Source organism: Rhinolophus hipposideros (genome assembly GCF_964194185.1).
Source record: "Rhinolophus hipposideros genome assembly, chromosome: 5".
NCBI classification, from domain to species: Eukaryota; Metazoa; Chordata; class Mammalia; order Chiroptera; family Rhinolophidae; genus Rhinolophus; species Rhinolophus hipposideros.
In genome coordinates, this window is record NC_138051.1 from 59,274,313 (window position 1) to 59,284,593 (window position 10,281).

General features: G+C 51.6%; 1 protein-coding gene across 1 annotated transcript; it reads right to left on the reverse strand.

Moving 5' to 3' along the window:
• Positions 1-451: 451 nt before the first annotated feature.
• Positions 452-7,891, reverse strand: CALML4 (calmodulin like 4). Its single transcript, XM_081050440.1, is given in 7 exon segments — positions 452-756; positions 3,439-3,627; positions 5,218-5,358; positions 7,484-7,514; positions 7,610-7,615; positions 7,618-7,681; positions 7,683-7,891. Coding segments are annotated over 7 exon segments (597 nt in total). The 5' UTR covers positions 7,745-7,891; the 3' UTR covers positions 452-652.
• Between the last annotated feature and the right edge of the window lie 2,390 nt (positions 7,892-10,281).

The following is a 10,281-nucleotide window of genomic DNA, read 5'->3' on the forward strand; positions in this document are numbered from 1 at the left end:
AATTTGGAAGTGCCCCCCCCCCGTGGTGCTGCAAGAAATGGTGCCATAGATATTTTGTTTTTTTGTTTGTTTGAGCTCTGCTTGCTGCTGTTTCTAAGCGCTGGCTTTGTCTTGGAAATGTGGGAGATGGTCCTAGCACCCAAATATAGAATATAGTCTTTTGGTAGGCTGCCCTTTTTAGGAAAGCACTACCATGGTAACAGTAATGCACAGCCGCGTTCTACAGTTCGCAGAGACATTTTCAAGTCAGTATCTCAGACCATCCTCAACAGGCTCTTAGAGGCAAAAAATAGGTATCTACCTTTGGGAAGATTCTGAAGCTTCGAGGGGTGGAATGATTTGCCCAAAGTCAGATAGCTGGGAAATAGCAGAGTCGGGACTGAAACCCAGGCCCAACTCCAAACCATAGGCTCTTTCCATTGTGTTAAGGGATGGATTAATGGCACTTATTAATATCTATGAAAATCTTTTATTAAGGACATGCTCGTAACCATGGCTGAAGTCATTTACATTGCTAAGTTATCTTCTGCTACAGTCTGGTAATGCCTTGCCACTGTGTTTGCCATCTGCCTAGAGTGAAAGGGACACTTTTCTTTTTAAAAATTCATCCGTCTGAGTTTTCAGTCCCGGGGGAGGCTGTCTTTCATTCCCTTCACTCAGTATAATCCCGTGCAGGAATGGTGATCTTGCGGATAAATTCATCGTACTTCACTTTGCCATTTGGTTCGACATTTGCTTCCCTGAAAAGATCATCCACTGCAATAAATCACATAATTTTTCAATTTGGCTTTAGTGTTACATTGTAGGACATCGAGTTCTTAGAAGTGGCGGTTCCCCACAAGTCTTCCCTGAGTGTCAAGTTGACTGTTCCCATAGACCAGGAAATAAACCACACAGCAGGACCACCCACCCCTGCACCCCTGCAGACCACTGATACCATTGTGAGTTCATCGGACTTTCTGCAGGAGCCAGGCTGGTGGGTAGGGAGGTGTATCAGTGAGGATTCAATCACTAAAGCCACCTTAGGCTTTTTTGTTTCCTTTTAAGAAAAAGTCGTCACCCTGTACCTATATTTCTAGAAACCTTTGGGCATAGATGTTACCTTCCACAGCCCAACCTCCCAACTGAACAGACCCCCTTGGCAGCTGCATCCTGGGCCACCCTGGCATGCCTGCCTTCCCTTCGAGATTGGCATGCCCCATCCCCAGAGGGGACATGGTGACAAGTGGTGTCTGCCACCATCACCTCTTTTTGAAAAGTGTGTGTGGGGTGGATAGTATAAGAAAAATTCAGCTGTCTAAAGCTGAAAGCATACAAAACTGCCATTGTTCTCTAACATTGCTCAAAAAAAAAAATCACTTCATTTACTTCTTTCTCTGGATTCCTCGGACAAAATGCTAACTTGTCCCGGATGTTGGCAAGAAGAGACATTTCAGATTACACTGCACAGCGGCCCCTCAGGGCCAACCTACTTTTGGCTCTTTGAACCCCTAACTCTTGCAAAAACTGTCTTAACTGCCCTGTGTCAACTTCCTTGGCCTTAGATGTCCCCAGCGTATAATTCTGGGCAGTTGGAAAATACCCTGTGATTCTCTACTTAACCAGCCTCCTCTAAAACGTAATTACTGTGCACTGTGCCTAAGCTGATAGTAGTGCTAAGTATTTTTAGAAGGTTGAGGAGACTCCAGTTGATCTTATTTATGGAGAAGCTTCTGTCCTCCAGCCACTTGGTTCAGACCATCCCAGGGGACAGGTCCAGCATCATCCAGCACCAACCACTGAGCCTCCTCCTGGCCAGAAAAGGGGCCACACTTAGGGTCTGCTTGCTGGGTAGCACAGCGGTTCACTGTGAGCCCATAAAGGACCAGGGTGCTGAGGTCAGCCTGTCCCAGGCCTTAGAAGGGAGACGTCCCTGGCAGCCTTCTTCAGCTGCTCCAAGGATGCTTCTTAATAACATTGAAGATTTTCTTTCAATCCCCCAGGGTAAAGGATTCCTACTTCTTGGTATCATGTTTCCTGTCTCCCAGAGCCAGAGGAAGGGAAATGGTTCTCCATTTGCCAGCTTCTTTGAAATGTTTCTTTACTGTTTAAACGGATGAAAAAGTGTCGAGTTTTGAGCCAGTGGTATTGCTTTAGACAGCATTAACCATAAGAATTAAGGCCCCAGCTGGCCCTCTCTGCTAACACTCCACCTGGTACATAAAAGGCCGAGCAGTGTCCTCAGAACTTGAGGGAGGCAGAGCCCATGTTCCCTCGTTCACATTAAAACAGCCACAATGAAAGACGAGATGGTGATAGCTGCCAGCCTGAAAAAGCGGGGGAAAGCTGAATCTGCCTTCTGTAGCACTATTTTTAAATGCGTTGCTCTGTGCCTTTGTGACTGCAGATAAAATCTAAGCAGACTGCTTTATAGAATGTTAGCTCTTGGAGGGACCCGAGGGATTGTCTATTGTAGCCTCATTTCCCAATGAGGAAACTGAGGAGGGTGAGAGAGGTTAAGAAACCCATCTGAGGCCCCCTAGAATGAGGGGGAACCAGAATTCAAATCTAATACAAACCACAACCTTGCAACCCCTCCTCTGGTTTGTTACGATCTAACCAAAGGCTGATGCTATTGAAGCTTTTTTCCTCCACCCACTTGTGTCCTAGCCCAGCCCACCCATCCCCACCGTCGGCGAGCCGGGTGTCCTAAGTAGGAATCCCAGCCTCTGGGGTGGGTGGGTGTACACTGTGGTGGTGACAAAATGGCTACTGTGGCAGGACAGGTGCTAGGCAGGCAGGCCCAGCATTGGGGTCTCCCTTTACCACGTGCAAAGGGCTTTCCCGGAGGTCCTAGACCCCTTGTCCTGTTCTGAGGCAAAGGCCGCTCGTGGGGTTCTGTGACTAGCAGTCCCAGCAAAGGCCACCACAGACAACCTTCTGGAATTGCTGTTAGAGCTGGTTAAGCCATGAGGAGAGGGAACAAAGTAGCATCTCAATTTGTAAACTTCGTATCAGCAGCAACTTCAAAAGACAGCTGTGGCGAGGGGACAGCCCTAGATGGGGTGGGGGGGTACAAGTGTCTGACAGACCTGCGTGCAACTCCCAGTTCTGCTACTCACAAACCACTCACTTCACCTGTTTCTTCATCAGTATAAGGGGGCACTAGTGCTCCCAGGGGGGTCGTAAGCACTGCAAAGGTCCACACTGAAAGCGTAAACTCAGGGTGAGGCCCAAGTAGATCCTCGCTGGGCTTCCCCAGGCCGCCCCTCACCCTGTCTGACGTCTGCCCCAGACTTCCCAGCTCTTCCCCTGGACGCCAGTCCAGGACTCGACAATCTTGACATCTAGCCGCAGTCTTCTTGGGCATGCATAAAATGCAGTGTCTGCACAATCCTAGTGGCACCCCACCAACTCCCTAATCTCCTGCTGTGGGGAAAGAGGGAACCAGGCCATTACCTTCCTTGTGGGTGAGCTTCTCCCCCAGTTTCATGAGTTTTGACCGCAGCTCAGATGCCATGATGTAGCCTTTCTTCTCCTTGTCCGCCATCAACATGGCCAAAAGAATTTCTTTCTTTGGGTCCTCTTGTTTTATTTGCGTGTGCATAATGGTCAGGAAAGTGGAGAAATCCAGCTCTCCATTTTTGTCTAGGAAATCCCCAAACACAGCAGTGAGTGGGGAGGAAAAGGCTCTTGGTAGGGAAGCTAACATGCCTCCTGCCCAAGCCTTCATGGCCAGCTCAACGGCAACCTAATTCAGGAAGTGCCGTGGTGGCAGCCGTGGTCATGATAAAGAAGATGCAGCCCCTTCTGCTGAGCTCCCCCCATAGACTTGCCTCATTTCATTCTCCCAGCATTCCTCAGGGACCATGGTCTTCATCATCCCCTTTTGCCCACTTAGGAGACAAGCTCGTCACCTCACAGAGCAGTGGCAGGACTAGGATGGACTACCACCTCCTCTGCTCCCTTCCAGGTGCTTCTCTCCTGCCCTGAACTGGAGGGAAGTACATCTATGTGTCCATCCCCCACTTAGCGGCCACCACTGCACATGCACAAAGGTGGACAGGTGACCACACCTGGCACCTAAAGCCCCAGTCCCACCAGGGCTGCTCACTTGCCTTTCCCTTCACTGCAGCCTCCCTCCCAGGTTCCCCAGCCTATGCCCCTCCTCCCAGCATGCCTGGGGACGTCAGCCCCGAGAACTTCCCCTAACCACAACTTCCTGTTTGGAGGAGACAGAAACCAAAGGAAACCACCACCCCTTGGAGGTGGAAGCAGGTGATCTCAGTAGCTGGGCTCCCCATCACCAGGCTCTAAGCCTTTAGAGGGCCACCCCAGGCCCAGCCCACTCTGCCCCAGTGGGCTCCCAGTGCTGCTTCAGGCACACTCTGATGAGAGCTTGGGTAACCCCAGCAGATGGTGGGACACCCATCTGAGAGATGAGGAAACAGGTCCCGACGGGCTGCAGATCAAGTGATCTTTCCTGGCCATCCTCTCCCTCTTTCCTTCCTAATGTCCAGCTTCCAATACAAATAGCTAACCCAGCCTCTGACACCTGTCATTTTTTCTTTCAAAAAACAAACCTGTTTCTGGTTATAAAAGTCCCTGTTGTCGAAAATATAGGGAACAACAAGAAAGGGAATGAAAATCATACTCCCATCACCAGAGAGAGCCACTTGGCAATATTTTGGGTGGGTTTTCTTCTGCCAGTATTGCATAGCTTTTAGGTCAGTCTTTGACATCAGAAGAACTGGGTCCCAATCCTAATTCCATCATTGGCTTAAGCACTTGGGCAAGTGACCTAATGGCTCTGAACCTTGATCTCTACCTGTAAAATAGTGCCTACTTCATAGGGTTGTTTGAGTTAAGCACATGACAAATACTAAATAAAGGGAAATTGTCAAAACAACATTGGGATCACTATTCACATTGTCTTGACCGCAGGGTTGTGATAACCTTGTTCAAAGCTTAGATCTCAAGGTCCTCTGTGAGATGGGGGTGTCCTCAGTTGCTGTGAGGATTCCAGGAAGCCTCAGTGATGCCCAGCACACCTGGCCAGGTGCCTCCACAGCTCCCAGCTGAGGACCTCTGACTACCATCTGCCCCTCAAACCTCTGAGCTGTTCACACCTTCAACATCTGCACCCACCTGTTGGGCCCCTCCCCAGACCACAGCTGCAGGATTCAGGGCCCACCCACCCAGACTGCTTCTTCCCCAGCCCTGGCCCAGCCCACTCACCTATCCCGTGTGTCCGCAGGTGCTGCTGCACCTCCCCCGGTGTTGGACTGGCCCCCAGGCACCTCATCACCACTATGAGGTCGGGGGCTTTTATCTTCCCCCTCTGCTGCTTGTCATACAGGGAGAAGCATTCCTTGTACTCTGCGCACAGCCCAGAAGGGAGAGTCAGGAGGGCTCCCTCACCCCCACGCCCTCTGTGTCCCCTCCCTCCCCTTTCTCCTGTCTCCCCTCCTTGTGCCCACTCCCTTTCCCACCTCCCCTCCCAAGGCTGCCAGATACAGCAAATAAAAATGCCGCACTGGCAAGTTAAAGTGAACTTCCAATAAACAATGACCACATTTTTAGTGTAAGTATGTCCCAAATTTTTGCATGGGATATACTTATACTGTTAGGTTGGTGCAAAAGTAATTGAGGTTTAAAAGGTTAAAACTAATCTCAAAAACCTCAATTACTTTTGCACCAACCTAATAAAAAGTACTTGTTGCTTATCTGACATTGAAATTGAACGGAGTATCCTGTATTTTATCTGACAACTCTATCCTCTCCTTCTCCTGACTCCCCTTCCACCTGCTCCCTTTCTCCTCCCTTCCTTCCCCTTCTCTGCTTTCTCCTTTCTCCCCTCCCACAGCTGACTAAAACCACAGGGAAGCCCTCCTGCCCCTACACCGCTCCAGGGAGACCAGGAGCCATTAGCAGGGCATCCAGACACCTAGGGGACCGTTGTAGAGACAACTGATGTGGGGCAGGGGGATAATAAAGCCTCTGGCTTACTGAGAGGACCAGAAATCCCCTCTGGGAAGGCTAGGCAGACAGTGCTCTCATATGTGGTAACAATTATCATTACAGTTGTGGGCACTTCTGAGCCCACGGCTCTAACCCCCGGCCTCCAGGCTGCTGAACTGTCAAAATGCCCTCTGCCACAGGTCCAGGTCCTGTTCTTAGAGATGTCAAGGGGTACTGCTGGGCCTTCTCCCAGGCTCGGACTGGATCCGGCTTGCTGCTCTCTTCGAACCCCTTCTCCCCTGGTGGAGAGATCCATGGTCTCCCAGTTCAGTGGAGCAGGCCACCCACCTGCAACTCTGCCCCCAACGCTTAGCCCTGGATGCACAGAGAGGCCACCTGGGAGCTTAGGAGGATCCCTGCTCCTCCACCCCAGCCCCAAATTCAGATCAGGGACTGGGGGTGGGGCTGCCAGTCTGTCATTCATTCATTAAACATTAGCAGCCACTTTCTTGATGTCAGGCCCTGGGATACAAAGGGAAGCTTCCTTTTTCCCTTCTGGGAGCTTCAGAGACCCCCGAGGGAGGGTCCGTGAGCCTCAGAACCTTGGGTGGGAGGACACAGGCAGTCGGCTACACGCCAGTCCTAAGACCTGTTCGGTCTCGCCTGGAGACCAGCGCGAGGGAGGCCCTGCCCTGGGCTTGTGTTCTTAAAGTTCCTGCTCTGGACCTCCTCTTGGGCTGAGGGTGCCCAGGGGTCTCTGAGGTGGTGCCCACCTGGAGCCTACAACCCATCCACCCACTCTTGTAGACCAAGGTCTGTGTATCTATAACTCTGAATCCCTGCCCAGGTAAACTTAAGCCCACAGCCCGGGCCTGCAGGACCCTACCTGGCCTACACTGGGCCTCCTCTAATCCAGATCTGGGCCCCTGAGTTCTGGGTACCCGCCCTCTTCCCCTTGGCCTTGTGGAAACAAAACGGCACGCTGTGTGGAACTGAAGGCTGCTTGGGGAACAGCAGGGTCGGGATTCAGGGAATAAAGTACTCTCAACACCAAAACTAGGCTTGACGTCAGGCAGAGGGGACCTCAGAGACCACCTTAGCTGACCCGCCCCCTTACAGAGGGGGAGACTGAGGCCCACTGAGCATTCTGCCCAAAAGTGAACATCTGGGCTCTTTTCTCTGTCTCTGCCAATTACAAAGGCCCCCTCTCTGTTGGGTCCTCAGCCCTAGCCAGTTAATGGTGTCTCTCTTTCTTCCTCCCCTATTATCCAATTGCCCCTCAGTTTCTGGAGGAAAACCTAGTGAGCTCTCTCCTATCACCCCCATTTGTAAATCACACTGACAAATGTAACACCAACGTTTCTACCTCTGAGCCTGACTTCTACCTCCACCCGGCAGTGGCCTCCCCTGCAGCTCAGGCCTCTTCCCTGTGGGTGGGCCCAGAGCTGCCTTCTTCCCACCAACAGAAACTGAGCAGAGCAAATTGCCTAATGAGACCCATATTTTGCTGTGAATTGCTAATTAAAGAGCAAACCCAACCTACCATTAATTTGGTCCTGGGAAAGAAACTTGGCCTGCAACAGAGGAAAACAGTCAGGGAGGGACTCCAAGAAAGCACCCCTCCTCCCCACCCCAGTCAGCCCGACAAGTGACACAGACCCTCGCTTACCATCGCAGGGAGCCTGGGGTGGCACCGGTGGGCTCACTGCTTCCAGGATTGACCTCTTGGTTTCCTGTCTCTCGCTTCAAGTCGAAAGTCCGCCAAGCTGGGTGGAGGCCACTGTAATAAATCCGTGGTTGCCATGGAGACCAGGCCCAGCGCCAGGGGTTAGATTCCAGCTTCCCTGCACAGCTGATGCCCGTCTCAGCCTGGGCAGAGCAGCAGGTTGGGTTTGGAGAACACAGGGCTGCAGAAGTGCTCCCCAGCGCCTCGTGTCCTCGGTCCTGCTTCGTGTCCTCGGGAAGCTGATGGGCTGGTGCAAATGGACAAATGTTCCTTTTTGGGAGCCCTCCTGGACACAGAGAAGGGGTCAGTGACACACAGAGAGGAGGGACAGGTGGGGCTGCCCCTGGAGATCCTCTCTCTCTCCTCTCTCTCTCTCTCTCTCTCTCTCTCTCTCTCTCTCTCTCTCTCTCTCTCTCTCTCCTGTGACTAAGCTGAAAGCTGACAAGGTACCAGGCACTTTACACGCTCTTATTTAGGGGTTATCACACACCATCTTGTGGGCAGGGAGGAAACTCGGCCAGAAAGGCGCAGCCCAGCGATGGCCTCTGTCACCACCCAAGCCTTGGGATGCAGTATGGGAAAGGGACACAGGCTTTGGTGCTCTCGGGTTTGATGCCAATCCTTTTGCACATGCCCATTTGCTGAGTGGCCATGGCGCATCATTTCACTGCTCTGTGCCTCAGTTTCCTTGTTGGGCCTCGTCACAGGACTGTTGAGAGAATCAAGTGGCCAGTGCATAGCCAGTCCTCAATGTGTCAGTTCCCTTCCCTCCTTCCAGGGGCCGCAGTGGGCTCCCAATGGGCCGCAGTGTCTAGGTCCCACAGTGGGCTCCCAATGGGCTCAGTGGGAGTCCTCTGAGGTGACTTTCCAGGGCAGGAAGCTCCTCCTTCTCTTCCTTTCCTTTCTCTACCCTCCACAGCCCCCACTCCTTCCTGCAGAAGCTGCTGACTCCCCATTTCCTCAGTGGTTTGTGCTCCTCCCCACTCCCCACTGCGTGTGTGTACATACACACACACACACACACACAGGAAGTGAGGGTAGGGTGGAGTATTCCCTAGAGCTGCTGAGCTGGGCACAACTGAGTTTTCACCCTGCAGCTGCTTGTCCACAGTTTGTGGCTGCCCTATCTGTCAGGCTCCAACTCCAGGGTTCTGCCCACTTTGTCAGAACCGGCATTTATGGCCGCACAGGTTGTGTCCTGCACAAGGGCACTGGGCCCAGGGGACAAGTGAATCCAGTGAGGGGCTGTGAGGAAGAGGGACCTCTGGCTAATTTGTACAAGGCACGTAGACAGGTGGGCCTACCTTTGGTCCATTCCTCTCCTTCCTTTTCTGACCACCTCCATGTGGAAAGTTTCTCTTTTCCCCCAAACGGTGCCTTGAGTCATCTCTGCACGCCTGTTTCTAGGCCCAGACAATTTCAGCTGGAGGATTCTGATTCCTCCCTGTTGGGACTGAGAAGGGGAGAGGCTGGCCGGGGTTCAGAAGGCAGGAGAGGGGAGCTTCTTACTAACAGCCTTGCGGGGAAGAGGAGGTGAAGGAAAGTCAGGTCGGCCTTGGAAGGGCAAGGGGCACAGGACTGAGGCTTTTGGGGAAGTCTGGAGGGGCCAGGTCAAAGCACACACTCGGGATCACCCTGCATTTTAGAAGGGGCTCATGGGGGGAGACAAGACATTTCCTTGGGTTTAGGTCAGTGTATGCTGGGGTTTGGGGCTGTGTGCCCCCCAAAGGCATCCCCACTGATACACATTTGCCATTTCCTTCCTTAGGTTTTTAGGTGTCTCCAAGGGGTGTCTCTCATATGATCGGAACACCTGCATGAGGCTGGTGGCTACATGAGGGTTCGTCAAGTTGTGTGTTGTACTGTGTTGTATGTTATATTTCAACTCATCAGGAAAAAAACAGAGCCCCCTCCATAGCTCCTGGGGGTGAGCTTTTGTTCACCTGAAGGGCCCCCCCACCAGGTTCTGATACAGCAGGTGGAAAGGGGCAAGGACTTGCCTTTTCCTCTGCCATCCTGATGCTTCCAGCCAGGACCACATGTTGAGAACCACTGGCCTAGAGTTTTCCAGGTGGAGTGAAGCCAGGTTGCAATTAAGAAGTATTACTAGGGAAACATTCCCAGTAAACTGCCCAGAGAGATCTCTATCAAAAGGAATCTCCAAGCCTCCAGTAATTTGCTGCAGTTTCTTTTCCAGTCTAAATACATTGACCCTTGAACCACACAGGTTTTAATAGTGTGGGCCCACTTGGAATTTTTTCCGATAGAGTAAATATATTTTATCTTCCTTATGATTTTCTCAGTAAAATTTTCTCTAGCTTACTTTATTGTAAAAATAAAGCATATATATATATTATATAATAAAGCATATATATATTTATACACACACACACACACACACACACACACACATAAATTGTGGGGACAGAGCCAGGAGTGCAGTTTCCAGGCTCTCGCCCTCATGTGGAAAGGTGCTAAATGGCCATCAACTGTGATTGGATGGTCATCAGCTAGTTGGCCATCAGCTGTAACCAGTGAGCCATTGGCCACTAATATAACTGCCGTGGCTACGCTAGCAAAAAAAATGGGGGCTAGCGAGAAGATGGTGGCTGAGC